This window comes from Falco peregrinus, chromosome 3 (assembly GCF_023634155.1).
Source record: "Falco peregrinus isolate bFalPer1 chromosome 3, bFalPer1.pri, whole genome shotgun sequence".
NCBI classification, from domain to species: domain Eukaryota; kingdom Metazoa; phylum Chordata; class Aves; order Falconiformes; family Falconidae; genus Falco; species Falco peregrinus.
The window spans coordinates 16,455,515-16,482,278 of NC_073723.1; the positions used below are offsets into that span (position 1 = coordinate 16,455,515).

Sequence of the window (26,764 nt, forward strand, 5' to 3'; positions counted from 1 at the left end):
AAGTGTTCAAAGATGAGCAGGAAATGATTGCTGCTCCACATGTACAGCGGATTATTGTGCTAGCCGCTGTTCAAATAACTAGCGTACTGCTATGAATGGTGTCTGGGGAAATGAAAAAAAATTTACATATTCCAGCAAATTCTTTTTGCTGTTCTCTCTGTGCATGGACAGAGTCTTTTTTGTTGTTGTTGTTGATATCTCAGTATTTATTAAGCACCATTTGATTAGGTCTGACTTCAGATGGCTACATTTAAAACCATCTCATGAGAGTGGACAGTGTTTTTCTTCCTGTGATATACCTGGAAGCTGTGTTAAATAGAAAGACTAGGTTCAGCCGTATGGGAAACAGAGTGGCAGGTTTAAAAAAAACAAACCAAAACTCACTGAGAGTAAATTTCTGGTCTGTAAACTCAGAAGGTAAGACAGTCACACTGCATAAGTGTAGTGTTCATAGTGGCAGAACTGAGTTTTCCAGGGAACTTTTGAGTCCTTAACAGTCTTGGTGCTGTTGCAGCCTTCTAAGAGTAAAGCAAATGGCAGACAAATCTTCATTTATTCTTAGGAGTTGGGAGGGATTGTGTTGAATAAGCATGCAAAATAAAACTGAAATCTGTTTGAGTACATAACAGTAATGTGTTGACTGACTGACATTCATTTTGCATTGGGGGCTGTGTATTCTTGGGATTGGAGCTACTCTGTAGCATGGTTATTTAGATGAATGGTAAATTAGAGGAAAATAACGTTGATGAAAAAATCACAGCTTTGACTCTAACCTGTGAACAGTTGAGATTCTTTTTAATGGTTAGACAGGGGAAAGCTGTAAGTGTATATGGATATTAAATCCTGCAAGTGCTTGACAGGCAGGACTCTTCTGTCCTAACACAGAAGTTGATGGAAGTTTGAGTTCAGTAAAGAGACAGGCTGCTACATAACCCGTAACTACAGCTGCTTTATTGGAACCAGTTACAGTTCTGTTTTCATTTACAGCATGGCTCTAACTGTTCCTGGCACAACAGGCTTCCCCTACTCCCAGTTCTTACAAATATTTTTTTTTCTGCCTTTTCTTACAGCTAACCATTTTGTCTTGAACAGCAATAAAAGATGTGTCTTCCTGTCTCCCCCGGGAGATAATGGAGACAGGTGATAAAATTGTTAATATTACCTCCTACCACTAGCTCTTTAGTCTAGTTACTCCCTCTAAGCTTAAATACATTTGTAGCAGTTCTCATTTACGTTTGTGGTTCATTATGTTCATTTTCACTTTCAGGTTTTTAAGTCAATGTATATCAGTGCTTTTCTTCTGATGTTATCAGGGTTGTAAAGAAGTGGCAATAATTCTTGCTAATCCAGCTTCAATAAACTGTTGTCACTGACAAGTTACTCATGTGGGATCTGAAAGGGTTATGTCTGTAACTATCTTATGAAATTCCAGCATCTTTCCTGCTTTTAGACTTCCTAAGAAAATAAAAAAATAAAAATTAAAAAAAACCCCAACCCTGGTCATTCAGGCTAACTGATCTGTCTTTTGTGGGGAAGAGAAATGGGCATTTTCCAGTATGATAACAGAACAGGTCTTTAAGCTAGGAACCACTTACTGTCTTGCACATACCTTTCAAAGGATGTTCTTCCATCAAAATTGTGAAGGCAAATGCTTTAAATAAGTTTGGAGATATAATCCTGTGATCTTTGTGACAATCTCCGCAGTCAGTATGAATTCATAGGTAACATGGGATTGATTGCATAGATGCCTGCCTTTGAATTCTGTACATTTGTGCCAGTTTGTTTAATAATAGTTTTGGATGTACTTTAGGGTATAATGGGAAACTCCCTTCACCTACAAGGAGGTATTTCATTCACATTTTTTCTTTGCAGATGCTTGTTCATATATGTACAACAAAATTCCTTTTGCAGTTTGTATGCTATCTCAACATTGAAAGCATCAAGGAATGGCAGTCGTAGATTTTTATCTCCTTTCTGCCATGGAAAGGAATAAACTGCCAAGACTAGTAGTACATTATTCTAGACTGACAGAGCAGATAGTAGAGGTCTTGCTTAACTTCCCCTTTTAGTCAAGTAACAGTGGTAGGCTGAAAGCCTGCCTGCACTTAACCTTAATGCAATACAGCTGTATAAATTAATATTTTGAATAGTTCTGAGTTAAGAGATTTATAAGAGCAAGGCTAGTAGCTGCAGATACTTCTTCATTCTCCCTAGCACCTCAGTTAAGTTCAAAGTTGACCTCATATTTGAATAATTTGCTGATGAACTTGCTTCCGTATGCAGAGATTTCTCCCAGTAGTGTATTATTTTGGCCTGGTCTCTTTTACTTGGATAATTGTAGGACAGGTTTTTTCGTCTTTCCTAGGCTGAGCATCTGGAACTGCTTGCTCTCTGCCTTCAGAAATGGTAAAAAGAAATCTAGGCATATGGACAGGTTTTGGTTTCTCTAACTTAAGATAGTTTCTATTTCAGTCTCTGAGTATCTTATTTTGTAAAGAGGGGAAAGTAGACTTGTTTAGAATTTCTGTAAGCAGAAACAGTCTTAAACGTCAGTCATTGTAGAAGTGCTTATTTTTCCTAAAAGTACAGAGTTAAGCATTTTTAAAGTGTAAACAGGCCAAAAATAAGTTTTTATTCTTCAACACAGGGCTACAGGCTAAGAAGGCAGCTGAAAACTGAATTTGCATGCTGGCATTGGTGTTTATAGTACTGACTTTGAACTGTGTTGCAGTGCTTCTGGGTGCTTTATTGATTTCTGATAGGAATACTTGCATATCGGGGAAGCCTGTTGGGGGTCCATAAACATGCAGTTTGATGGCAGATGAAATTCGCTGTCAACAGATTCAAAATCAAGAACAGTGACACAAATAATACATCTTACTAAAAACTTGTTTCTTAACCTTTCAAGACATTTTATTGTTAAAAATTCTTCTGGGGAGTTCTTATATCTGATGAAATGCAGTGATAAATTCAGATCAAAATACTGAACTGTGACGTTGTTCTGTAGAACACGTTTTTGACTGTCAACTTGTGAAAGGTATTGATGTGGCTGAGTTAAGTATAGAGTAATTCCTGTGTGAAGAGAGCGAGTTGTTTCAGGTTCTTTACTTCGCTGCCCCCCCCCCATTGGAAAACTAAAATGGTGTAAGATGTGAAATGCATATCCCATATTTAAGCATTTTATTTACTTACTAGGACACACAAATGAACTTTGATATACATAAAATTGATAGCATAAAATATTAATTCAATTTAAACCTGGAATTTTAGAGCTGCTCTTTTGTGTGTGTGAGACAGCAGCTTTGTGGGAGCCCAGTGTACTCTAGAGTACAGCGACCATACAGAAAAACTTTTCATCAACGGAAGCATTCTGAAGAGTGGAATAGATCAGGTTTACCCATCAGTGGGCTGCTCTCTCTCTCCTTTTTTCTTTTCTCCCCCTCTTCACCACCCCACCCTGTTTTGGTTTTTTGCCCCTGTCTGGACTTAAGTACACTTGTCCTTTTCAGTTTATGTGTCTTTTTCATTATGCATAGGTGTGCCTTAATTCTACTTGAGTTTGAGTGCTGGGGAATGATCCCTTTTGGCATTCACCAGCTGTTATGAATGATACAGACATCTCAAACTTAAGTATTCTGCCTTTGGCCTTATGGAGTATGGGTTTATGACTAAACGTAGAAAGAGCTGCAGCTGGAAGGAGGTTGAGAGTCACTGCCTTCTAGGTAGTAGCTTTTATTGGCTAGTAGAAGAGTTATGGTTATGTTTTCTGAAATAAGTCTGTTTCAGTGGCTTGGCACTATCCCAATGTACCTTTTTGGAATAGTGATCCTTGACATGAGTACTGAAGCAGCTCTTTCCTATTATGGGCAAAGTGCTCAATGGCAGAAGCTAAATGTCTGTAAAATACTGTTCGGTAATTCCTTATTATAATCAGAACTTTGATAGTGTGTGTACAGGGGGTTATGGTAATGAAGAAATGGCTTCAATTTCCTGTTGTGCATTGCTTTTGTAGAGCAGTGTATGTGTGCAAAGGCAGTGAATGAGGCTTGAGAAACTGCCTTTCAAATATGGTGTTTCTCACAACTGGCATGAATTGGTTCTCATCAGTGTTCTTCATGTTTGCTGCCGTTTTCCGGTATCAGTAGGATGTGATACCATCTAGGGCAAGTTCAGTATACCTACATTAAATATTAAAAAAATTACAGGTTTTGACATGTTTCTTGTGGGAATGGTACATTTTATTTGCAGGTTAAGTTGGCAAAGAGTGCAGCTGCTAATGCCCTCTGCTATCTATTAGGAACATGACATGGAACCTAAGAGTTAGAGAGATACCACCTTTCTGAACTAGCCTTGTTTTCCTGCCTAGTTTCTTGAGAAAACTCTTTTTTCCACATTCTCATGAACTGCTCAATAATTTCTCTGTTATTGTATGTGTTCTCTGTCGTGTCATAAGCATGGTGTTTGTGATGTTTGAGAAAACTCTGGCTGACCAACAAACCAAGGAGTTGGTTGTACTCTCCAGGGGTGGTTTATTCTTCAGACTCTTGGTATATGAGATATGATAGAATTTGTGGATCTGTTAATGGTTTGAGTCTAGCTCTGCATTGCCAAGACCACAAATTTGTCTTTGAATCTAAGGCCTTCCCTATGGGACAGTTTTTTCTAAAATTTAAGTACACCTAGTAGAATGCAAATTGTACTCTTACACTCATTTTTTCATCTTAGAAAGTTGTCCTAATGTTAAGTTCAATATTGTTTTTTTAACAAGTACATTCTAACTACAGTACATTTTATGACACTTGACTGTAATAATCCAACAATAACCAGAGTTGTAGTTGGTTGGCCTGGATTAAACTTGTTTGATTGTTTTGTTTAGATATTTTTTTTTCTCCTGAAGCATGTTGTGTTTAACATGTGCATCTCTTCCTTTTTTTAATCTCTGTGAAAGGATGACTTGATCAGTAATTTGGAACATCTGCATGGGGTTTTTTGATTCAAAATAGTCTTAATGGAAGATTTTATGGGCAGAGCTATAATCCACATACTGAAGTGAAGTTACTGTTTATTATGCCCAGGATTAGATTGGACTGTCTCAAATGATTAGTTAGCTGCTTATTATCTGTAAAGCCTAAGAAGCTTAAGTTTTCAGTAGTAAAACGGTAACTTTCATTCTTTCCAGATTGACACATGGGGGTTTAACATTAATATCTTTGCCAGATAGGAATGCAGTATCTGATTTTTGGAGTCTGTACTGGTTCAGCAACTTCCGTTCATAATGTGAAGTAGTGCAGAGATTTTCCAAGTATTCTGTACGTGTGCTTCACCCAGTGTTTTCTCACTGACTGCCTTGAAGGTCAGTAAATAGCCACTGCTATGCTTATCCCTTTCAAGATTCATCCTTACTGGCTCTTGCTGTAGCAGAATTCAAAGACTACAGACCTGGCTGAAGTCCTGCTATGCTTAGTGTTGCGTGTTTTGCCTCATTACAGATAAGAAACTGAGGTGTAACAGTGTTAATTACCTGAAAGGAAATAGGAAGTCTGTAGTTAAAAAAGGGGATCAAATGCATGTTTCTGTACTTACTGCAACATTAAACTGAGTTTCTGTAGTTGCATAACCTAATAAAACATTTTTATAAGATAAAAGCGAGGATATAATTGCCCATGGAACTCTAGAAACCACTCTGTGATGATACCTTGACTGAAAGTATGTCCACATGAAAAACTGTCATTCTTTAGATCTACCAGATCTCAGTCATTGTTGGGTATTTTTTAATTCTGTTTTTGCTGGTACTTGTATTTTTAAGCAAATAACTGAATTTCCACCAAAATATGGGAGATGGAGGCCCAGAAGGCCAGCATCCATTTCTAGATTTGGGTGATAAGACACTGAATCAGTTAATATTTGTCTTCTTACTAAATCTTTGCAAGCGACATTAATTTTTACTGAAAGACAAAAAAGCTACTGAAAGCTTCTTGATCAGTCAAAGGGGTTTTGCATTACTGTTTATGGAGTTGGCCTGTTTTAATACGCTTTCCATGATGCTCATCACAGTACCGTAAGGCAAGAGTAATTTTCTAGTGTAGCCACAGTGACAAGCATAACTTTATTAATGAGATTTATTGTTATGTAAGTACTCTCACTTTCTGTCTTGTTTTTGTCATATTCCAGTATTCAAGGGTTGCTGGCAAATGTATGCTGTGTTGGAAAGGTGCTGCTATAGGAGATTCTGTTATAAGAACATCCATAAATCGTCCAGTTCTTTGGCAGTGTCTTTGCTGCATGAAATGTCCCTGATAAATTGTGTAAGTTCATGAATGGCAATGCAAATAATTCCATAGTAGGTAATATTTGTTCTAGCCCATGCTAGGTATGATGAGCCTCAAACTAAATGCTGTCTATTGTGAAAGTTAACTAGCCTCACTTACTCTGAGACTTGTCACAATGGAGATTTAGATTTCTGTAGTTGCACTGTGTGAATCTGGGGCCAAGAATGCTTGAATCAGTCCTGTTGTAGCATATGATTTAACTTCTCTTCAGTGCTCTTAGTTTGTGTGTGTGTGTAGCCTTTTCCTGTCAGCAGCCAGACACGTATGTGCGTACAATTAATCTGTGCATCTGTACTAAATCCAACACGCCCTGTAGGCACTGAATCATAGGCCTTGTACATCTCTCTAGACACTGAATCATAGGCCTTGGACAGATGAGTACTACAGCATCACGTGATAGATCCAGTTTCTTCCTAGAAGGTATGCATCTATGGTGTGTGTGCACGCAGTTTTGTTTATCACAGAATCATTTAGGTTGGAAAAGACCTGTAACAACACGAAGTCCAACCATTAACTTAGCACTGCCAAGCCCACCACTAAATCATGTCCCTAAGTGCCACATCTACCCATCTATTAAATACCTCCAGGGATGGTGACTCAACCACTTCCCTGGGCAGCCTGTTCCAATGCCTGCTAACCCTTTCTGTGAATAAATTTTCCCGAATAGCCAATCTAAACCTCCTCTGATGCAACTTGAGGCTGTTTCCTTTTGCCCTGTCACTCATTACTTGGTTAAGACACCGACTTTGCTATAACCTCCTCTCAGGTAGTTGCTTCAGGGCTTGTGTTACACAATTCATGTAATACTTTTCCACATGCCATGTTTCTAAAGAGCTCTGGAGTCTCTGCCTTTCATTTTTTGAAGGTAAACCTCAGATGTGGCACTGACTGTGCTCTGGTTGCACATTGTGGTGAGGGCCCTGTGGGCTTCTCATGAAGGAGCAGTCTAAAGCATGCTCCACCTGTAGAGCAACTCTTGTCACATGGTTTGAAAGCACTTTGCAGATGGAGTTCCTGGTCTGAATTTGGAGATATGCAGAAGCCAGGCAGCTTAATTTCAAGTCTGGTTACGCTTCTTACTACCATTTATCCCTGTCATTCTTTTACTATTGGAATTTGTTCTTTGACAAAGCTTGAGACTTTGTCTCAATGCTTGCAGGTATGTGGAGTGCTTGTACTGATGATACTCTTGTTGCATCTGCTTGCAAACTTAATGGTAAGTGAATGAAGGGAAGCTGCCATGTAAGCATGTCTGTTGCTGGACTTTTTACTTCTGTAGAGCAGCTTTGTGTCTACTGGAATTATGCTGGACATGACTCTGCAAAGTGAGTTTTCTGTAATTTTTTTTGTGTGCCTTTGTTTCATGTGGGTATTTAACTTAAGTTTTGTGGCTGCATTTTTTTTCCATGAAAAACAGTACTTCAGATTCTGTAGTCTTCAAATCTTTGTAGCCTCATAGTAGCAAAAAAAGGGTTTCAGTGTGACAAAAAAAATTCGGATTTTTTCCCTACTTGACTGCTGTTCCAAGGTAAAGCTTCATTTGAAAAGGATGAACTGACTCCCTTGTTGCAGCCTCTAGAACATGTATGTGACTTTGAATGTTGGTGGGTTTTATTGCACTTCAGAAGAAAAATATAAGACTTGTTCTTAAATGCTTCCTTTGTGACTCAAAATATGGGGTAATAAGTAAAAATTGTTACACTCCTATTATGACAGAGGTTGTAGCATACACATTAAATGTAGGGAAAATGCCTCTGGAGATGATGTCGTCTACAAGTACACTTTGAACAAAGATCTTGTGCTCTCTCAATACAGACATAAACAGGAGGATGTGGGAGTGTAAAAATAGCTTAAAATTTATTATATTTCCTGTGCAGAAATAGGAGTCCAGTACGCCTTTACTAAGTCTCTAGTGAGAAGCAGATGTAAAAGCTGAGATAGTCTGCAGACAACCTTGAGGGTAAGACTTTCTACTCAAGGTTTCAAACTTAAGCTCTGCAGTATCTTTTTTTTTTTTTTTAAAAAAAAAGTAAATATTGGATCCTGAAAAGATCATTCAGGCTGTTTAAGCTAAAAGCTTAAACTATTTACACATCGGATAGAGTAAGTTAGGTACTGCAAACGTGGCTAAGAGCTGGAAGTAATGCCTGCCTCTCTGCAGACTAGATAACAAGCTTATCTAAATCCAGCTCATTAGGGAACAGGAAAAAAAGGATACTTTGACCAACTATCCATACCCAGGACTTCATATGGCGTGCACACACCCCCACCCCTTCAGAGTTTTTAAATGGCAGTTGGTGGCATAATAACCTAGTGATTGTAGCATAAGGGAAACAAAACTCTAACCTCTATTGAAGAGTCTTTAATTCAACATCTTGTGTGCCAGGCTGGTGCTTCACTTAGCTGAAGCTGAGACACTTTATGGATAAGGACTTGATCCAGGAAAGACCAACAACAGAACCTGATAAGAAGGAATTATTATGGAGTGGGAAAGTCTTCAGGTTTGATCTTTGCTTACAATAAATCTTTGTCCAATGGAAATCTTACTACAGTTCTTGTAGTTGGGATATGCAGCTTCTATCCTGTCATTACAAGCCTTAACGTATTGAAGAGTTCATGTAAATTGCTCGTACCTTTAATAGTAGAAGTAGCTCTTTGAAAGCAGTCCTACTGGTTTGCTGGTTCTGGTCACACAAGGTCCTCCTTCTATTGTGCCTCTGTAGAGAGTAGGAAAATAAGGATTGGCCCAATGTTCATTCCATGGGTTAATTCCTGGTTTCTGCAATGTAATTCAATCCCTTGGTCAGGTGTTCTGTATCCAAAGAGTGAACATATATTAACTGAGATACAGAGTCAAAAGATACATGGCATCTGTACTTCAGAATGAAGAAATCTTCCAAGATCTGCCTGTTTCTCTATATGGCTAAAAGTTTGCAAGTCAAAGTATACATATCAGTAATTTACTCCTGACATCTGATTGCCAAAATTATCAGAGCTTTTGCAAAGATTGCACATTTCTGACCAACTTTTTATAGGTTGGGTGAGCCAAGCTTAATTGTTCTCCTCCTTTATATTGTATCAACAACATTCTGTCACCAGGAGCAGGAAAAGATTACTTCTCTTTCAGTCTGCCTGTAACTGTATGTACCTGCCCTTTTCACCCTGCTATGGAAATGTGTTCCATAACTAATCTGGAGAACACGTCATCTGTGTACTGCCTTTTCATCTCGGAGTTGAGTTACTGTAAGGGCTTGAGTTGCTCTCTAAGGAGTAGCCCTTTTTGAAAAGGGAACTGAAGAAAATATTGGTTATGTTTTTTTTCAAGTCTTGCCTCAAATATATTCTTGACTGCCCAGAGTTAAACAGTCTGTCTTACGATGCCAATAATTTGACTGGCTTCCACATTTGTTTTTGAAACCAAGGAATGTGCTTGTTGTATGGTTAAATGGGATGGGTATTTAGCAGTTTCATTTTTTGTCCTACATAAGAGCTACATTCTTCCTACTGCTGCATTCTACAATAAATACAGGCATAGGTTCTCTAGCTCCAAGATGCTGGGTGAATGAGGGCTTGAAGGTGAGAAATGGTCTGATGATAGTCAGACTTCGGAAATGTGAGCAAGCTCTTCTGAATCTGGAGCACACACTATTCCCAATTGTAATTAAATAATTTTTTAAAAAGCTGATAAGTGTAGTCATCTTCTAAGATTCAGTCCTTCTGTAATACTTGGTTCTTTTGAAAGCCTGTATTTTTAAGGGAAGTTGCTAAACCATATGACACTACTGAGCTCAAAATACCAAGTCCAGTGTTTGAAAACTGAGATATGGCACTGACAGAAGTAATTGTTTGCAGTTGGAAATCCTTTTTGTGACTTAGAAGTAATTAACAGAGGAAAAGCTGGTCAGTGTTCTGTTTGGTAAATTACACTTCAATTAATGCATTGTATTGGACTGATAATTCTTTAAACCTGTGCCAAATGTTTGCTGTGGGGACAGGAGTAGGTTATGTGTGAGTCTCTTTCATCTCTGTCTTTGCAACTCTTAATTAACTGGACAATCTTAATTTACTCGGAGAATTAGCTTCTAGTACATGAATATGTTTTGAAGTTTTCGAGCTCAAGCCTGTAAGGAATATCACAGTTAAGTCGTATAACTGATCTTGTTCTAGTGAATGAAAGTAATAATTTGATGTTGAAAATTATCAGGGTATGTCTTCAGTGCTATGGTGTTACATGGAAGCAGAGCTGGACAGTCTTTTGGAAGCATATAGTTTTAACTTGTGTCATAGCATCACTGATATTAACTGTATGAGGTACAATTGAAGCTCAAACTGTTGAGTTCCAGTGTCATTATTTGAATCTTAAAACACTCCCTTTCTTTGTTGTCCTGAAAATAAAGGAATAAGAACTTAGTTTTTAAGCTGTGTAGAAGTGAACTACTGGGGGTTTCCTAATAGTTCTGTGAGCACCAATTCCTCAAATCACAGGAGAATTCCCTCTTTCAACTGAAAATTAAAATTTTGGCAATATATGTTGGTAAAGGGAAAAAATCAGTCCGTATTGTTTTAAAAGTAAGGGATAAATTTCTCAAGTTTTGTTTGCCATGGAGCTATTTGTGAATTCTGGTATTTATAGGTTTTCCTTTTTTTGTAGGACACTGGATGTGTTCCTTTCTGCCTGTGTTTTTTTTTAAGCTGCCTCACTATGAAGAGTAGCCTGTCAGAAGCTCTGCGGGGATTATTTTGACTGCTCAATTTATGTGCTGCCTCATGCCTGGCAACAGAATTCTTTATAAGCTACCATAAACTTTCTGACACTTAGTTATCTTTATGGTATTTATTTTTTTACTCATTTTGTATACTTTGCTTTTCAGATATGTCTTAACCTGTGGATGGGCTGTTGTTAACAGTCTATTGTGACCTGTGTTGGGGAGCATACATCACCTAAAATCCCTGTTGCTGTCTCTTCTGTGCTTTCTATGTTTTGTGCTAAGCAAAGTCAAGCATAGGCAAAGATGATGTGTGCAACGTGATTTTAAATATGCTTCATATCTATAAAATGGTGTTGGGTATATAGGCTAGGTGGAGTTAGCCGTAGATGTAATTTAGAGAAAGCCTTTGAGTTGAAATAACCTGCATGTTAAGTTGTGAAATCTACATTTATCTGGGTTTTAGAAAATGCTGTGTAAGCTGCCAATCACAGAGGAGATGAAATGGCATCTCAGGCCACCCCAGCTGGTCACCTTGGTGGTATCCTTGGGAGGAGAGTTGTCTGACTGGAGCAAGGCAGAGAACTGGAGTACAGGTTTATTGGCTCGGCAGCCGCGGGTTGTGCAGGATTTCAGGAAAGGCTTTGACCTGTTTCCCTCTGGATCTCAGCCTTGAGTCCTCCCTGTTACCTGCTTGTGAAGACTTACAGCCAGCTCTGACACAGGGCTTTCCTGGGCTATGAGTGGCAGTCTGGCTTTGATGGTGGCAAAGACTGGAAAATTATTTAAGATAACTTGAAGCCTGTACGTAGAAGCTGCTGTACCTGGCAATAATTAGCTGGTTTGCTACAAGATTTTAGCAAACAGTCTTGCATGGAATATGCTGAATCTCTCTGTAAAACCTATTAACTCCCTCAGCAAGTTTGCGGACAGTGCTAAACTGAGCAGTGCAGCGAACATGCTGGAGGGAAAGGATTGCTGCCCAGAGGGACTTTGAAAGGTTTGAGACGTGGCCTGTATGAACCTCGTGAAGTTCAACAAGGCCAAGTGCACAGGCCTGCACATGGGTCGGGGCAACCCCAAGCACAAATACAGGCTGGGCGGAGAATGGATTGAGAGCAGCCCTGGGGAGTAGGGCTTGAGGGTGCTGGTGGATGAAAAGCTCAACGTGGCCCGACAGTGTGCACCTGCAGCCCAGAAAACCAACAGTGTCCTGGGCTGAATCAAAAGCAGTGTGGCCAGCAGGTCAAGGGAGGTGATTCTGCCCGTCAGCTCTCATGAGACCCCACCTGGAGTACTGCATTCAGCTCTGGGTCCTCCATCATTAGAAGGCCATGGACCTGCTTGAGAGAGCCCAGATGAAGGCCATGAAGGTGATCAGAGGGCTGGAGCACCTCTCCTGGGAAGAAAGGCTGAGAGAATTGGGGTTGTTCAGCCTGGAGAAAAGATGGCTCCAGGGAGACCTTAGAGCAGCCTGCCTGTACCTAGAGGGGTCTACAAGGAAGCTGGAGTGGGACTTTTTTCAAGGGCATGTGGTGAAAGGACAGGGGGGAATGGATTTAAATGAAAAGAGGGGAAATGTAGATTAGATGTTAGGATGAAATTCTTTGAGGGTGCTGAAGTGCTGGACCAGGTGCTGTAGAGAAGTTGTGAGTGTTCCATCCATGGGACAGTGTTCCTGGCCAGGTTGGAAGGGGCTTTGAGCAGCCTGGTCTAGTGGAAGGTGTCCCTGCCCATGGCAGGGGAGTTGGAACTAGGTGGTCTTTAAGGTCCTTTCCAACCCAAACCATTCTGTGATTCTGAATTACTGGCTTAATCATTCTCTTCTGAGAACATAGCCATTAATAAATTTCTCAGAAGTATTCTTCCTTGAAGCTCCAATGAGTGCAAAACTTGGAGGCTTGGGGAGCAGTGGCTGTGATTCTGCCTGTTGAAACGGGTATGCCAGAGAAAAATTAACACTGTGCGATTCACAGCAGACTTTGCATCTTTATGGTTAACGCTTTTCTTAAGCATGAATTTTGTATGGTGAACAAGATTTAATCAGGTGCTGTACTTCAGAGTTTAATTCCACCTTCTCCCTAAATAAGTCATGAAGTCAGTGATGGTTGCTAAATGGATAGGTGAAGTGTCCCTAACTTCCTGGACTTTTGTAGGACACTGGATGTGTTGCTTTGTGCCTTTTTTTTTTTGTAGCTGCCTTACTATGAAGAGTAACCTGTCAGAAGCTCTGCAGGGATTATTTTGACTGCTCAATTTATGTGCTGTTACATGTCTGGCAACAGAATTCGTTACAAGCTATCATAAGCCTTCTGACACTTAGTTATCTTTATGGATACTAGTAGGTACCCATAGGTTATAGGGATATATATATCAATATAACAATGGATATGTACAGGTAGGTTTATTGTCTGCTTCTTTCTGTTGAATTCATCATCCTACAAAGCTATGCCAACGCAGCGTGTGGAGGGCAAGCAAGGATATCTCCTGAGAATGAGTTTACTATTCTGTTGTTCACCTGCTATTTTCATTAGCCTGTCAAAGAAGTGTTAATTTACTCCACAAAGGTCTATTGAAGTAAAGAAAATTAATTTTTGAACAAATATTGACTGAAAACTAAGGTAGCAGCTAATTTAGTTTTTCTCAGCTCTGTTATTTATACTACAGGAGATCCATTATTTAAAAAGGAATAAAGTTCAGGTTTTGTCAACAGAAGCAGATTAATCTAGGTCACATGTAAGGAATTGTTGCCTTGAAAGCTGGGAAGATCTTCCAAAGGGACCACGTCTGCAGCTTTTTGTGTGTGCCCCTGCTTCAGTGCCCCTTGTCCTTTCGATGTGCAGTGCTGCCCAGTCGCTCCTGGCGAGCGTGCCCGTGCAGCAGCCCCTTTCCTCTCTAGTTCCTCCCGTCGCATCAGACTATGTTACATAGTTCCTGTGCATGTGGATGCTTCCATGATCCCTCCAGTCCACTGTCCCTACTGCTGTTCTGCCAGATTGACTTTTCCCATATGGAAGTAGTGTGCAGCTGTAGTTGCTGGCACTTGCTTCCCTTTCTCACCTGAAGGCCAGTCGGCAGGAATGGGCTGTCGGGGAGGAATTACAGCAGGGGAGATGCTGAGCAGCCAGGAGAGGCAGCGGTGCAGAGCAGTGTGGGACCGGAGGGGCAGAACGATCTCCAGCAGACATAGTTACTGCTTTCAGTAAAACAAAATCCTGCATGCTATGCCAGGTAGTTATGAGGAAGTTTAAACACTGAAATTTGGCATCATGGTGATATATATGTTCATTGGTCCAGTGGAAGTGTAACCCAGTTTTTCCGTTTAATGAAATGATCAGTTGTGCCTGGGGGGAGAAAACCCCAAAACCAACCCATTCTCTGGTACTGAATAGGAAGCTTTTCATAGTATAATATAGCAGGGCAGGAGGAAGTATTTTTGTTGATTGTTGAAGGAAACCACACGTTGCAATTGCATAATTGGTCACTCAGCTGACAGAACTTTCAAATACTGTTATTGGGATGTAGGCAGGGGCAGTGCTGCTCTGCTCAGCAACTTACCGAGCAGCACATGAGGATAAGACGTTGTGCCTGCCATTCAGAAATTTTTAACTGAATTGTTAAATTCATACGGTTGCTTGGCAAAAGGACTGTCAATGAATAGACTGAAACAGGGTAGTGGAACTGTTGCTAAAGCGAAGGCTATGCTTTAGCAAAGTGTATAAGGCTTTTTGGATGTTTGTTAGATTTCCTTTTCTGCAAGAGAGAGTAGTAGTACTTCATACAACATTTGCAGGGGAAAAAAACCAAACCACCAGACTCAAAACCACCTTAATTTCCCAAGCACCTGCTTATTTTAGATGCTGCCTTGACACAAACTGGCAAAAAATATTTTCGACTAACATTACTCTCTTTTGTTTTTACTTCTGAGCGCTCTATTGCAACTATTTGCTTCAGTGTAGCTTTGAATAGGAGCCCTTGACTTTATTTGTCAACTAAATTTTGCATGGTAACTTGGAGACCTTGCCTTCTCTTCTCCTAGCTGCTGTTCAGGTTGCAAGTTTTTCTTTTGCAGACAGGGCAGGAGGGAGTGGGTAGTATGTGATAGTTTTCACTGTAACTAAAATCATTACCCAGCCTCGATATTGTGTAGCTCTTCCCCTTCCCTCCACCCTTCCCATGGTGGAACAAATCAGTAATACTATGGCCTTTGTGATTAGAAATTTCACTGCAAAGCAGAATATTTTTTGTTAAATGCCTGTTAATCAGGATTATCTGATGTAAGAGCTGCTGCTGATAGCTGATTAAATACAAATTAATGCTGAATACTTCATGCATCTCAGCTGGATCTGCAATGACATGACAGGGATTTTATATTTCTGAAACAAGTTTATGCTAAAAACAGATGCATTGCAGAATGTGCTTGACTTTTTTTGTAAAAGCAGAAAGAGAACTGCTGTACAAAATGGAAGATCACTCCTTAAAAGAAACCTTGAGATGTGATGTATTGGCAGGGTGGAATCATGACACTGGAAACAAAACCACTGTTGCTCTTACTTCAGGTATTACCGGAGACGGGTTGAGTGACAGCACTCAAGTATTTGAATTGAATTGAAATAGAAGCAGCCTACAAAGCCCCAAGTGGAAGAGGCTTATGAACCTTTCGCAACAACAGAAAAGTGGCAGTTTTGGCCAGTTCATCCAGTTACTGCATCAAAAAAAGTAGACAGTTTGCTTTATAAACCTACCCCAAAGAAAACACCCTTGGAATGCTTGCAGTAGATCTCAGTACCACATTTCCCTAGGAAATGCAGTTCTGTCTGGCCATACATATATATGCTAGTTTTCAAAACAAGAAACTTAGTTTTGAAGTAGATCTAAGTAATTCTAGACTAAGTTCAGAAAGGTAAAAAACTGCCATTGGCCAAATTTGGCTTTAACTGATGAAAACTGTAGCAGTGAATCATTTTTAGCTGTGTGCAATATATATGACACTGTAAATAAATCTTGAATCCAGACCTACTTTTTTCTGGTGCAACTATGTGTAACTTGGCTCAGTAATGCAGAGATGTAATGCTCTATTTTTTTTTGTGCAGTAACTATGTGTAACTTCTCAGTAATTCTCAGATGCAGTGCTCTATTTCTGATGCTTGTGATCATGGATAGCTAATTGCCTTACTGACTCACAGAAGAGTTTGTAAGGATACCTCTATTTGCTGGTAATGTCACTTCCATAAAATCACAACTGTTTATAAAATCAGCATGTTTTATTTGCATTCCTAAAGAATTATGTAGGTTCCTTGACACTACAGGTTTAACTTTGGTTTACTCCAGCATTGGCTTATATAATTGAAATACTGTGTATCATTTATGTTTAATGAGATTTTTCTATTTGTTCAGATTCTGAAGACAAGCTGCTGCATCGGTAATCTGAGGGAATTCTCTAAGACTGCAAGAAGATTCTACCAACTGGTAAACGATTCTACCAACTGGTAAACACTTCCTTAGGTGTCTTTGCTTGTGGAATGTTTCTTTGTTTTCCATAGTATTTTAGGCCAAGGAGTACAAGGTATTTTGATCTACTGAAAGCAAGTAGTAGTTCATGCAATGTTACTGGTTTTTTGGTTTAGGTTGTTTTGGGTTTTTTTAATTAACTAGCTTACCAGATAAAAGGCTTAGTAGCAGTGGATAACATGGGTATTTAAATAGGAATACGAAGTGATTGAATTCCTTCTCTCACAGTAGGAGTAAAAAGACTAGCCTCTTTGCTGTAGTGGGATGTTAAACATTGTCTGTTTGCCTTTTCAACTGGTAATACAATGTGTCTGTACCTCTTACTATATAAAGACTATTTGAAGTGTGGTAGTGCAAACATTAAAACTTCAAATCTGATACTGCAGAGCCTGGAGAGATAGAAAAAAAGGAAGCTTTAACAAAATCTGGGTTAGAAGTTGAATGTGGCTAAGCATGCTAATATTAGTGTCCAGGTGCTTTGGAAGATGTCATTAAAGTGCTTGTAATTATTCTGTGGTGTTTGAGGCCTAATTTTCAGTGAAAACAATGTATGATAATAAAACTAAGGATGTATTGTGATTCACAGGTATAGATCATCAGTGAAGAGCTACGACGACTTTTGGGCTGGTAAACAGCTACTAAGTCATTGAGCTACACTATTAGAAGGCAATCATAAGGGAACATGAGAATTTAGGATGTCTGAGTGTGTCTTGACATAGCTAAAGCGTACGTGTGTTGGTAATAGGTACCAGATGTACAGCTCACCTCTCAAATACTTGATTTTTGTAAATGAAATAGTAGTCTTTGATATGGGGGAAGACATCCATAAAGTTGTAAACTAGGTATGCATTCAGTTTTCCTCTGTGATTATACTTTACTATATACCCTCTATAAAGCTTGAATCCTTGCCTTACTATTTACTGCTACGATTTGAGGTACAGGGCTAAGTAAACTCATGTCAGGAAGGGATTCTTAGCCTGTAATGGGGTGATGCAGCTGGATCCAAGGATGAACATGGAAAGAAGCAGCATCCTAGCCAGTAAGGAAACATTAAGCATTTACAACCCAAATATTTACAGAAGCTTTGTTAATCTTCACATGCCAGTTAATTTGTCGAAATTTTATAAGTAATGGAGTGTAACTTCGTGAAGTAGTGTTGTGTAGCTGTTGCTAATAACAAGGGTTCCTAGAGAATATTAAAATACTTTGTTCTGTTACTCTGCTGCTCTGCTGAACCTAGATCAATGGTAGGAAAGTTTTGAAGACTGGTAGTGGTGAATAATGTGCATCTGTCAGAAATGACATTGTGATAACAGCGTTTGACTTCATGTAGTCATTTTTCCTATAAAGATGACATTTATAGTACATCTATTTGTGAGTGATAATTTAAAGGGCTTTGTTGCCTGGATTTAAAATAGCAGCTCCTGAAACTAAAACACGTGAGCCTCCTTCCCAAATACCCAGTTTGAAAATGCATGTCCCTCCATATACAGGAGAAAGAACCTGTGGTGTATATGGTATGTCACAATTTGAGGTACCAAAGCACTGGATTATCAACATGTTTTGAACCACATTGTAACTATCTGGTAGTAATTTTTAGCTTAACCCCTTGGATTATTCTGATCACATATGGTATGAATAAATAATATATGTCTGTCACTAAATCCGAGTGCATAGCTTGCGCTGTACAGAAGAATATAAAGCTTGTTAGCCTAGTAGTGAGGGGTCCTCTGTCGGTTTCCCTACTTCAGTTTCCCTTCCCACCCCATCATCCCTCCTCTCTCTCTGAGAGCAAAGTTTAACAGGATCACTGTGCTGAGAAAGCAGCTCTTGGTCTGCAGCTGTGGTGGTTATCTTATCAGCATTTCCTTTAGGACCAAGAAGTGCTTTTTAGCTCAGGGGTAGTGCTGCGCTAAATCAGGATTTCACTGATTCCAACATTAACCTTCGTCTGGGAATACATGAGCTAAGAGCCTGCTGAGCTGTGCCATGATTTAGGTCTGACCCAGGTTTCAGCTCAAGCTCCCAACTTTGAGAATATGCTGAAAAGTGAATGTGGTGCCCAGACCCCTCATCCCTTGGGGCAGAGTGTATGGGTCTTGTGTGACTGGTACCAAGATAGAAATATTAAACCGGCTGGACTGTGGTGTGGGGCAGACTAGTCTAAATGGTTGTATAGGACATGTATGCCTATTTTATCCAGGTGGTATTTCTTTTGTTTGTAATGTTTCAGCTGTCCATTATCACAGACACTGAAGGACATACAACACTTCAGTGTTTGCCCTATTTTTCTTGTATTAGCTTTTCTTTTTCATTATGTTAACTTTCTTGTATGGGTTATTTTTCCAGCATATCAGTCATTTGGAAAAGATCTTGATAGTTTTCTCCTGCTTTTGCATATAATCTCTGATAATTATTCATTTTTATTTTATAGCTTTATCTCTCATATGCAGCTTGAACTTGTCTGCATGCTTAAAGATTTAAAAATCTTTCCATGCAACTTACAATTGTTCCCCTGTAATTATGATGGGGAGATATTCCAAGCAAGCTGATTTAACATGTTGTAGAGTCCCTGTTCCAGCACTGATACTGCAGTGTTTGTGGATTAACAGGTTTTGCATTTTGTGCTAATTTTAATAAATATGAAAACACCTCCAGTATTATGTTTGCAAAGTGGAAGCAAATGCATACCTGTCATTCTCTTATTAATTTTGAGAACTCTTTGTTGTGGCTAGTATGGCTCTTATAAGAGTAGTATTTGTCTGGCTGACATATCTTTCAATGTTCTGTTTCCTTGTGGGGAGAATCTTTAAAATCTCTTTGGTAACGATTTCAGCCTTTTAGTGCAAATTGCTTAGTATGTGTTAAACTTGCAAAGAGCAGGAAAGCTTGTTTCTATTTGTCTCCATACCTGTGTACCTACAGAAGTTTAGAAGTGAGGACCTCATTCAGAAGAGATACTGTATTGAGTAAGGACATAATACATGTGTTAGGGATTTACATATGGCTTTGGCTTTGTCTGGGAAGTTTATGTAAACTCAGATGTACTGCAAGAAGTATAAAGCCAAGTTCTGTTTTGTTTTGACCAGTGCTAAATGTTTCTGCTAGTAAACAAGGGAACAGGTGTTAAAAAATACGCAGCATTTAATGTGTGCTTTCAGAAGGATTTTTTTGTTTGGGCAAGTCTGTTTAACCAGTGTAGAAAGCGGTGAAGTTACAAATGCTTCTGAGCAACTTGAAACTTTCACCGCAGAGCTTACCAGATACCAACAGTAGGGTAATGTGGGAGCCATCAAGGGTGAAAGAATAATCAGTCACAGCGAGGATACTGTAAATACATGAAGAATAATGAATGTCTTTCTGACAACTGAAACCACTTTTACTTCCCATTTGTGCCACAAGTTAAAAACAATCTCCTTTGATAGTGTTGCTCTAAATATATTGCTGTAGGTTTGCCTATAAATTCTGTTTGCAATTCAGTAGGGCTTCTTGAATTGATTTGTCGTCCATATGAAAGTGGGTTTGTTGAAATCATTCTTAGTTTGTGGAGGTTAAGGACTTTCTGTGTTCTTGGCACTCACTGTAAAATATTTTGGTAGAAATTCTGATTATGTTAGCAATGTTCTACCAGCATGCATTTATTTTGTATTAATGCTGATATCCAAGGCAAGAAAGAAGAATAGCTGACAATTTTTTAAGACAAATAGAGCTGGCTCCTATTTATTTGCTATCTTTTGTCTTAGGGCTTGTTTAATGTGGCTGGCTGCAATAGCATCGGGGTGGATTGAGGGGCTAAAAGCTTTTGTGCAATCCTGTGTGTTTTAAAGTCTAATAGTATGTATTAGCAATGAATGTAAATAATCTGCCTGTCCTGATGCAACATAAAGTGGTATCTTTTCTACCACAGTGGACATAAAATTACTTAAAATTTTCAACGAAGGTAGTAGTAATCTGCAAATGATCAATGACAGGTGTTTTTTTACTGTAATTGAGCAGAATTCAGTGTAGAGCTCTTCCAAAATATCCTTCCTTTACACACAGTAGTCTTACTGCAACAGTTGTTAGAGTAAGTTTAAAAAAAAAGTGAGTTGTGAATCTGGTTTAATGGCTTGTTCAGTAAACTTTTCTGCTTGAGATTTCAGCCCTGCCAATTTGTTTATGAAGGTAAAGCTGCTATTTTTCTCCACCTGTAAATAACTGCTGAGGGCAACGTGAGCTGTTTAATTCTGTTTGTCCAATGAACCTTCAATTCAAAGACATTAATTAAAGGGTTGTTTTGACTTTTCAAAAAGTCACTTTTAAACAGACTAGGAAAATACGTAAACTTTTCTCATCACAAAGACATTTGACCTGAAAAGCTGTGCTTGTTGAGACAGGTGATAGGACTTCGTGTGATGTTTTATGTGGCCTGTTATATTAGGTTAATGTCAGAAGTTACTTAGTTCACTTCCTGACTTACAGAAGGACTCTTAAATGCTTGTTAAAGGACATTTGTAGATTTTGGGGGGGGGGGGGGGGGGGTGTTGGTTATTTTTTTTAACTTTGTGGGGACTTGGACTATTGACATATAGTCCTTCAGATCTGGTTAATATTCAGCTTACTGCTTCACCATGTAACTGCAGTTTTATTATTTAGAATCAGAATATCTCAAGTTGGAAGGGACCCATCAGGATCATCAAGTCCAACTCCCTGCTGCTTGCAGGACTACCTAAAACTAAACCGTATGATTAAGAGCATCATCCAGACACTCCATGAACTCTTGACAGGCTTGGTGCCATGACCACTTCTCTTGGGAGCCTGTTCCAGTGACTGACCACTCTCAGTGAAGAACCTTTTCTTCTTGTCTCATCTGAACTTCCCCTGATGCAGCTTGCCTCCTTTTAGCTCATTGTGGAATTTAATTTTGGAACTTACTGAGCAGAAATAGTGTGCAGCTGTTGAGACTCGGTATGATTGAATTACAATGCAGGAATTAAGACTTTATTACATGTCTCCTGACCTTTCGGATTAATTTTTTTTCCTGACTGTTGGAGTACACTGTTGTGTGAGTACACACAATGGTCCCTGGGAGCTGGGCCCAGACACTCCCATGTTAGGTCTCTTATGTTTGCTACCCTGTATTCTGTATTTTTTGTGCATGCTTCCAATTAAATGCTACCCAATAAACATTTTTCCCCCTTCTCCTTTCTCCTCCTTCTTTTAATTTATCTGAAGCAAGTCATCACAGATCTCATTCTGTGTAGGTGGCACCCAAGGCACTCCTGGGCAAGCTGGACGCGCTTTCAAGAGTCTCAGTGCTATATGACTGTTACTGGGGCCAGAGCAGAGCTCCCCCGATCTTCTAGGCAGAAATTACTGCTTGTCCCAAGGCTGTGTCATGGAGTCACTCTTGCACTTGTATGGAGTCACCTCCTGACTTGTATGGAGGAGCTGCCTCTGCTGAGACTTGCTTAGTGGAGCTGTACTAGGGACTTTCGGTGGCAGGAGTTAAAGCAAACTCCTTGGGTATCCCCTGTAACCTGCTCAGCCCTTGAGTCTCTGAGAAGTGTATGGCAAAACATGCTGCTGTTGGTTTCCATAGGAAGGGCTTTTCAGGCTATTTAAAAGCTAATCTGTGTTCTGAAATCTGGAATAAATTGCCTCTGAGCAGCAGAGATGCTGTCTGTGATACTTCTGTAGCTGTAGCATAAGCAGCTTTTTTAATTTATTTTTTTTTAATTCTACAGTTTTAACTATCAGAGCATTAACTGGGGCTTCAGCTCCCAATTTCTAATACTCTTAAGGAAGCAGTTTATGGTTAGAACTTGCTAAAAACAGTAAAAAGATGTTTTAGGTGGTAAATTAGTCTTCTCTGGCTGGTTTCCTTTCAGGATTGAAGTTCTCTCTGACCTAATGTAGTCCCAAGAAAAGTGATTTACCCTAAGCATAGAAATCTAGAGTATAAGAAATAATGACTCCTCTGTTTAAGTGTCACTGAATAGGGCTATGGGGTCTTGGGGTTGCTCAGAGCTGATAGCACACTACTAATAATGCTGAATGGGAAAGCCCTTTTGACCTTTCTTCTCTTACTGTTTTTATTATGCAAGTGGATGAGTGTTGCGGCAAACTTCCTGGGATGGGGTATGGTTTCATTTCTGTTATGCTATATTGAGTCAGAACTCTTAGTCTTAAACTCTGCCATATTCCTAAGAAATTATATCATGTGTATAGCTTAGATAAAAAAGCTGTTGAATCACTTGGTTGGTATTCAGGAGCACTTCACAACTGGGTGTTAACAGCCTAACATCAAAGGAAGCATCAACTACAGAAAAATAGCAATGCTAAGTAGTCATAGGGAAATTCAACATGCAATAGACAGCAAATGGCAGTATCATTTCAAGTTGTAAAGGTATGCAGTATATCTTAGGAATACTTAAGTACTTTTTTGAGGAGTGAAAGCCTGAATGCTAGAGAGTTCTTCAAAATTCTGCTCATGTTATATGCCAGTAGTAAATCACTTCAGGGTGTAGATTTATAAAGGTTCAGAAGAAATACAGGAGATAATATGCCACCAGAAATAGCAAATTCAGTTGTTTGAATAATTGACTGCTGGACACAGGACTTGCTTCAATAATTCTTGCAGGCTTTTTTTTTTCCTCCCCCTGTCCCCTCTTTGCAGTAAAAGAGGAAGTTGTGTAGCCTGGACTAAAATATCACAGTTCTACCCACCACCAAAAAAGCAACCACCACAAACAAAAAAAACGCCCAAAACCAACCCTAAATTAAACAACCCAAGAAGTCACATCTCTGTTTTCTTAAAGTCCTTAGTTGTCTTCTGGTTACCCAAAACTAAGTATTCTCACTTGGTTTGAGAAGTGAAAAAGTTTATTTGGAAGCGTTTAAACTAACTTTCTGATTTGGTTAAAAAAGTCCCTTGCATTTGGTTTTCAACTTGCAGCTTTTTTTTTTTCCTATGGAAAGCTTTGAGATGCAAAAATTAGGATTATGGTAGTTCCATTTTACTGTTTCCACTAAGCCAAAGTAATGGTTTGTTGTGGAAAACATGCCTGTAAGTGGATGAAGTAGAAATTTTCATGCTGTATATTAGTTTGTATGTGTAAACATTTTCTTATGCCATACAAGCTTCTCAATGATCTGTGGTTTTCCCTTTTTTTTTTTGTTAGTTTTTAAAAGGGGTTTTTGTATATAACCTTGTCTTCCCCTTGTTAATCTATAGTGCAGCATCTAAAGTTCCTTGAAATATTTTCTTCAAAGCAGACCTGATGGCTCTTTGCTGTATTCCTCTTGAAGCCAAATCTTTAGGCTAAGCTTTAGAGAAACTGAAACAGTGCTTTGTGGACCTCACTTGGAGTATGCTGAGTAAATAGTTGCACTTCTACCTTAGCACGTGGAACTGAGAGTGCCGCTAGGTGTTTGGATGTGTAGTATGAAGAGCTGTATGCCAGTACAGTAGAATGAGTTATATTGGCATAAATGCATTTTAATATGTGACTAAAGGACAGAAAATGTAATGCATGCTCTTGGCAGGTGTCGTAACACAGGTTGAGAACTGTCAAGAAAGCTTTCATGTTAGATCACCATTTCTATTATTAAATTATAAATGTAAAACATGGGTTTGAGCATAGCAACTAATACAAGATACTATAAGACAGCAATGAGAAATTATGTAGGATAGGGAAAGGATTAATATGACACATAGACTTTTAAGGTACAGTTAACATTCAAAATGAATGGAGAAGAAAGATTAGAGCTGAAGCTTTCTACCGCCAGAAGTCAAAAAGGTGGTTTTATAGCAGGCAACCAGCAGACTTGCTTTCTTACAAAGAACTGAGGCCGCTTTGCACTAGTGATAGACTACCTTTGCATAGACTTAATCTAATGTTTATCATAAAGATATAGAAGAATCTTCTTTTTGAATCACTGATGCTATCCTTGGAGTTTCCATCCATTTAGCATTGAACCATGGGTTCATCTGCAGATGCTCTGAAACTTCCTTTGAAACATGATCGTAGCTATGATTTATTTTTTTATAGTTGAGCCATCTTTGTTACTAAAGTAAAAAAATCAAGTTTTATTACTAAACATTTCTTAACGTTCTTTTTTTTATTACCCACAAGATGTGGGATGTATTTGACTTGTGATTCTGTTTTGGACTGGGCTTGTTTTTAATATGTGCTTCGAAGAGTAACCAGGTCTTGGAGTGGTTTCCTGAAACTTAATTTCAAGTCTGTAAATGAAGCAAGAGAGCAGGAGTGTCTAAAAATTGCCGGAGCAGTGTAGTGTTTGAGCTAGGTCCTGTGCTGTTCAGCAGTATGCAGAGGGCAGTTAAGATTCATGGACTGAGAACATCTGTGCTGTAGTCTACCTCTGGCTCACGCAGAGTTCAAGTTGGTGATGCTTACCAAGGGAAATCCTAGTGCGAGCTTGCACTTCAAACAAATAATTTAAACATTTGGTCTGTGAAGGCAGCAAAGCGGATTCTGATCCAAAGATTACTATTAAAGGCTGGGTGTCTGATACCTCGCATGCCGTACGTGAATCCTGTGCAAGCTTTCTCTAATAAACGTTGTAAGCTTTATGAAATAATGCTTTCTGAAGTTCCCTGATGAGCCGAATTACCAATAGAGTACATGGAAAGTAATTTAGATTTATTGCAAAGTTGTTGTAGATTTTTCTGTCTTACTACTCAATGTTTTCAGTTCTTAATAAGCAGCAGAACTTGAGTGTTGGAAAGCCTGCAAAATCACCATTCTTGCAGCAAATCTTGACTGACAGCTGCTGACAAGTCTATGCTGGTGTGTAAAGGCTTCTTAATTAGGTCAGACAGCGTTGGACAGAAGATGTTGGTTTCATACTGGAAATTAATGGTTAGCTTTTTCTCTTCTGAAATCTGTTTTCATGTACTGCTGAGTTACGAGCATCAGTTCAAGATGATCTGGATGCCCGAAACACACGGTTTGTTCAGTAGTTAGCCAGTTACTATTTTTTTTTTTTTTTCAAGTTTCATTATCCACAATAATGCCAAGCTTGCTTAGCACATTTTTTATATTTGGGTACCAGTTGATTTGTCTACTACATAGGCTTTTCCTCTGACAAACTGAATGATGCTTCGTTTTCTTCTGAAAATTAATAGATGCAGCTTAGATGATTCACTGACCCTCTCTAATGGCTGTAAACATTTTTCCCACTTGTTCTTCAGCTGTTGTGACAATTCTTTGAATTGCTGTTGTAGTTGGCCTGAGATGTTAGCATATAATTTTTTTTTGTGCTGTGGTCGAGTTAGGCTGCAAGCCAAGAGAGAGGATAGGGGTGTGTGACAGAGATTCCTAAGATGGAATACATTAATCTTCTACTGTTTGACTCCATAAAATGGTATTAAAAAAAAGCTAAACAAAATCTGTGAGCTGTTGACCCATTGAATAAATGGCAGTTTTCCTGCCCAGAGCTGCTTCTCTCTGTAATACAATGTTAAATACTTGACTGCTTCAGAATCACAAGCAATTGAAGAAAATGCTTGGTTCTGTATTATTCCATTTTCACTAGCTATTAAATTATATTGTATACATGTCTCATCATGTGCCTGCTGGTATTCTTTCTATACTAATCTGCAGATCCAGACCTTGAGAATCAGTCAGAAGGAAGATCTGATGTTTTACAGATCATCTGTACTAACTGTGGGAGAACTCAAGTGATGCACTTTGAACCTGACAATAGATGATAGATCATTTAGATGCTCCTGTGTCTGAATTAAGGTGCATCCAAAGTGCAAAAAATGTTTAAGGAATCCATCACGCTGTTAATTTAACATATGGCCACTTTTAATGGATGTTTCCTGATTATTCCCCGCTGACTGCTAGAGGTCTACAAGTCAATTTCTTACCCATTTAGGCAGTGCTTTATTATATCGCATAGTGCTAACCTCTACATTTAAAGTACCGTGTGATGTGAAGTCACGTACAAAAATCAAATATCTATCAGCTTGCCAGTGTAAATCAAGTTAATAGCATCAAACATGCTCAGTCTGATCTGTTTTGCATGAAGGCATCCTCATTGGTACTAAGAGACAGGAATCCAGTTAATGGATTCCTGTGCTAACATCTCTATGCCTGTTACTGATTATAGTCCAGTTGACCTATAATTCTCAGCTTTCCTGGTTGCTTCTCTTATGCCTAATGGCTCTACTAGGCCTCTTCTCTCCTTATGCCTTCATTATTACAA

The 26,764-nt window shown here is 39.0% G+C and overlaps 1 protein-coding gene across 12 annotated transcripts in view; it reads left to right on the top strand.

Annotated features, from left to right (window-relative positions):
- CYRIB (CYFIP related Rac1 interactor B) overlaps positions 1–26,764 on the top strand; it is a 98,762-nt gene that overhangs the window by 39,354 nt on the left and 32,644 nt on the right. For 6 of the 12 annotated variants that reach the window (XM_055798183.1, XM_055798185.1, XM_055798179.1 and 3 more), the window contains one exon: positions 16,433–16,504. Coding sequence is in view for 3 of the 12 variants with exons in the window: in XM_055798175.1 (XP_055654150.1) it covers positions 16,433–16,504 (72 nt within the window). In the remaining 9 variants the exon portion in view is untranslated. Of the gene's footprint in view, positions 1–6,272; positions 6,306–16,432; positions 16,525–26,764 lie in introns of those variants that run through there. The other 6 variants (XM_055798181.1, XM_055798184.1, XM_055798177.1 and 3 more) reach the window with 2 other exon arrangements.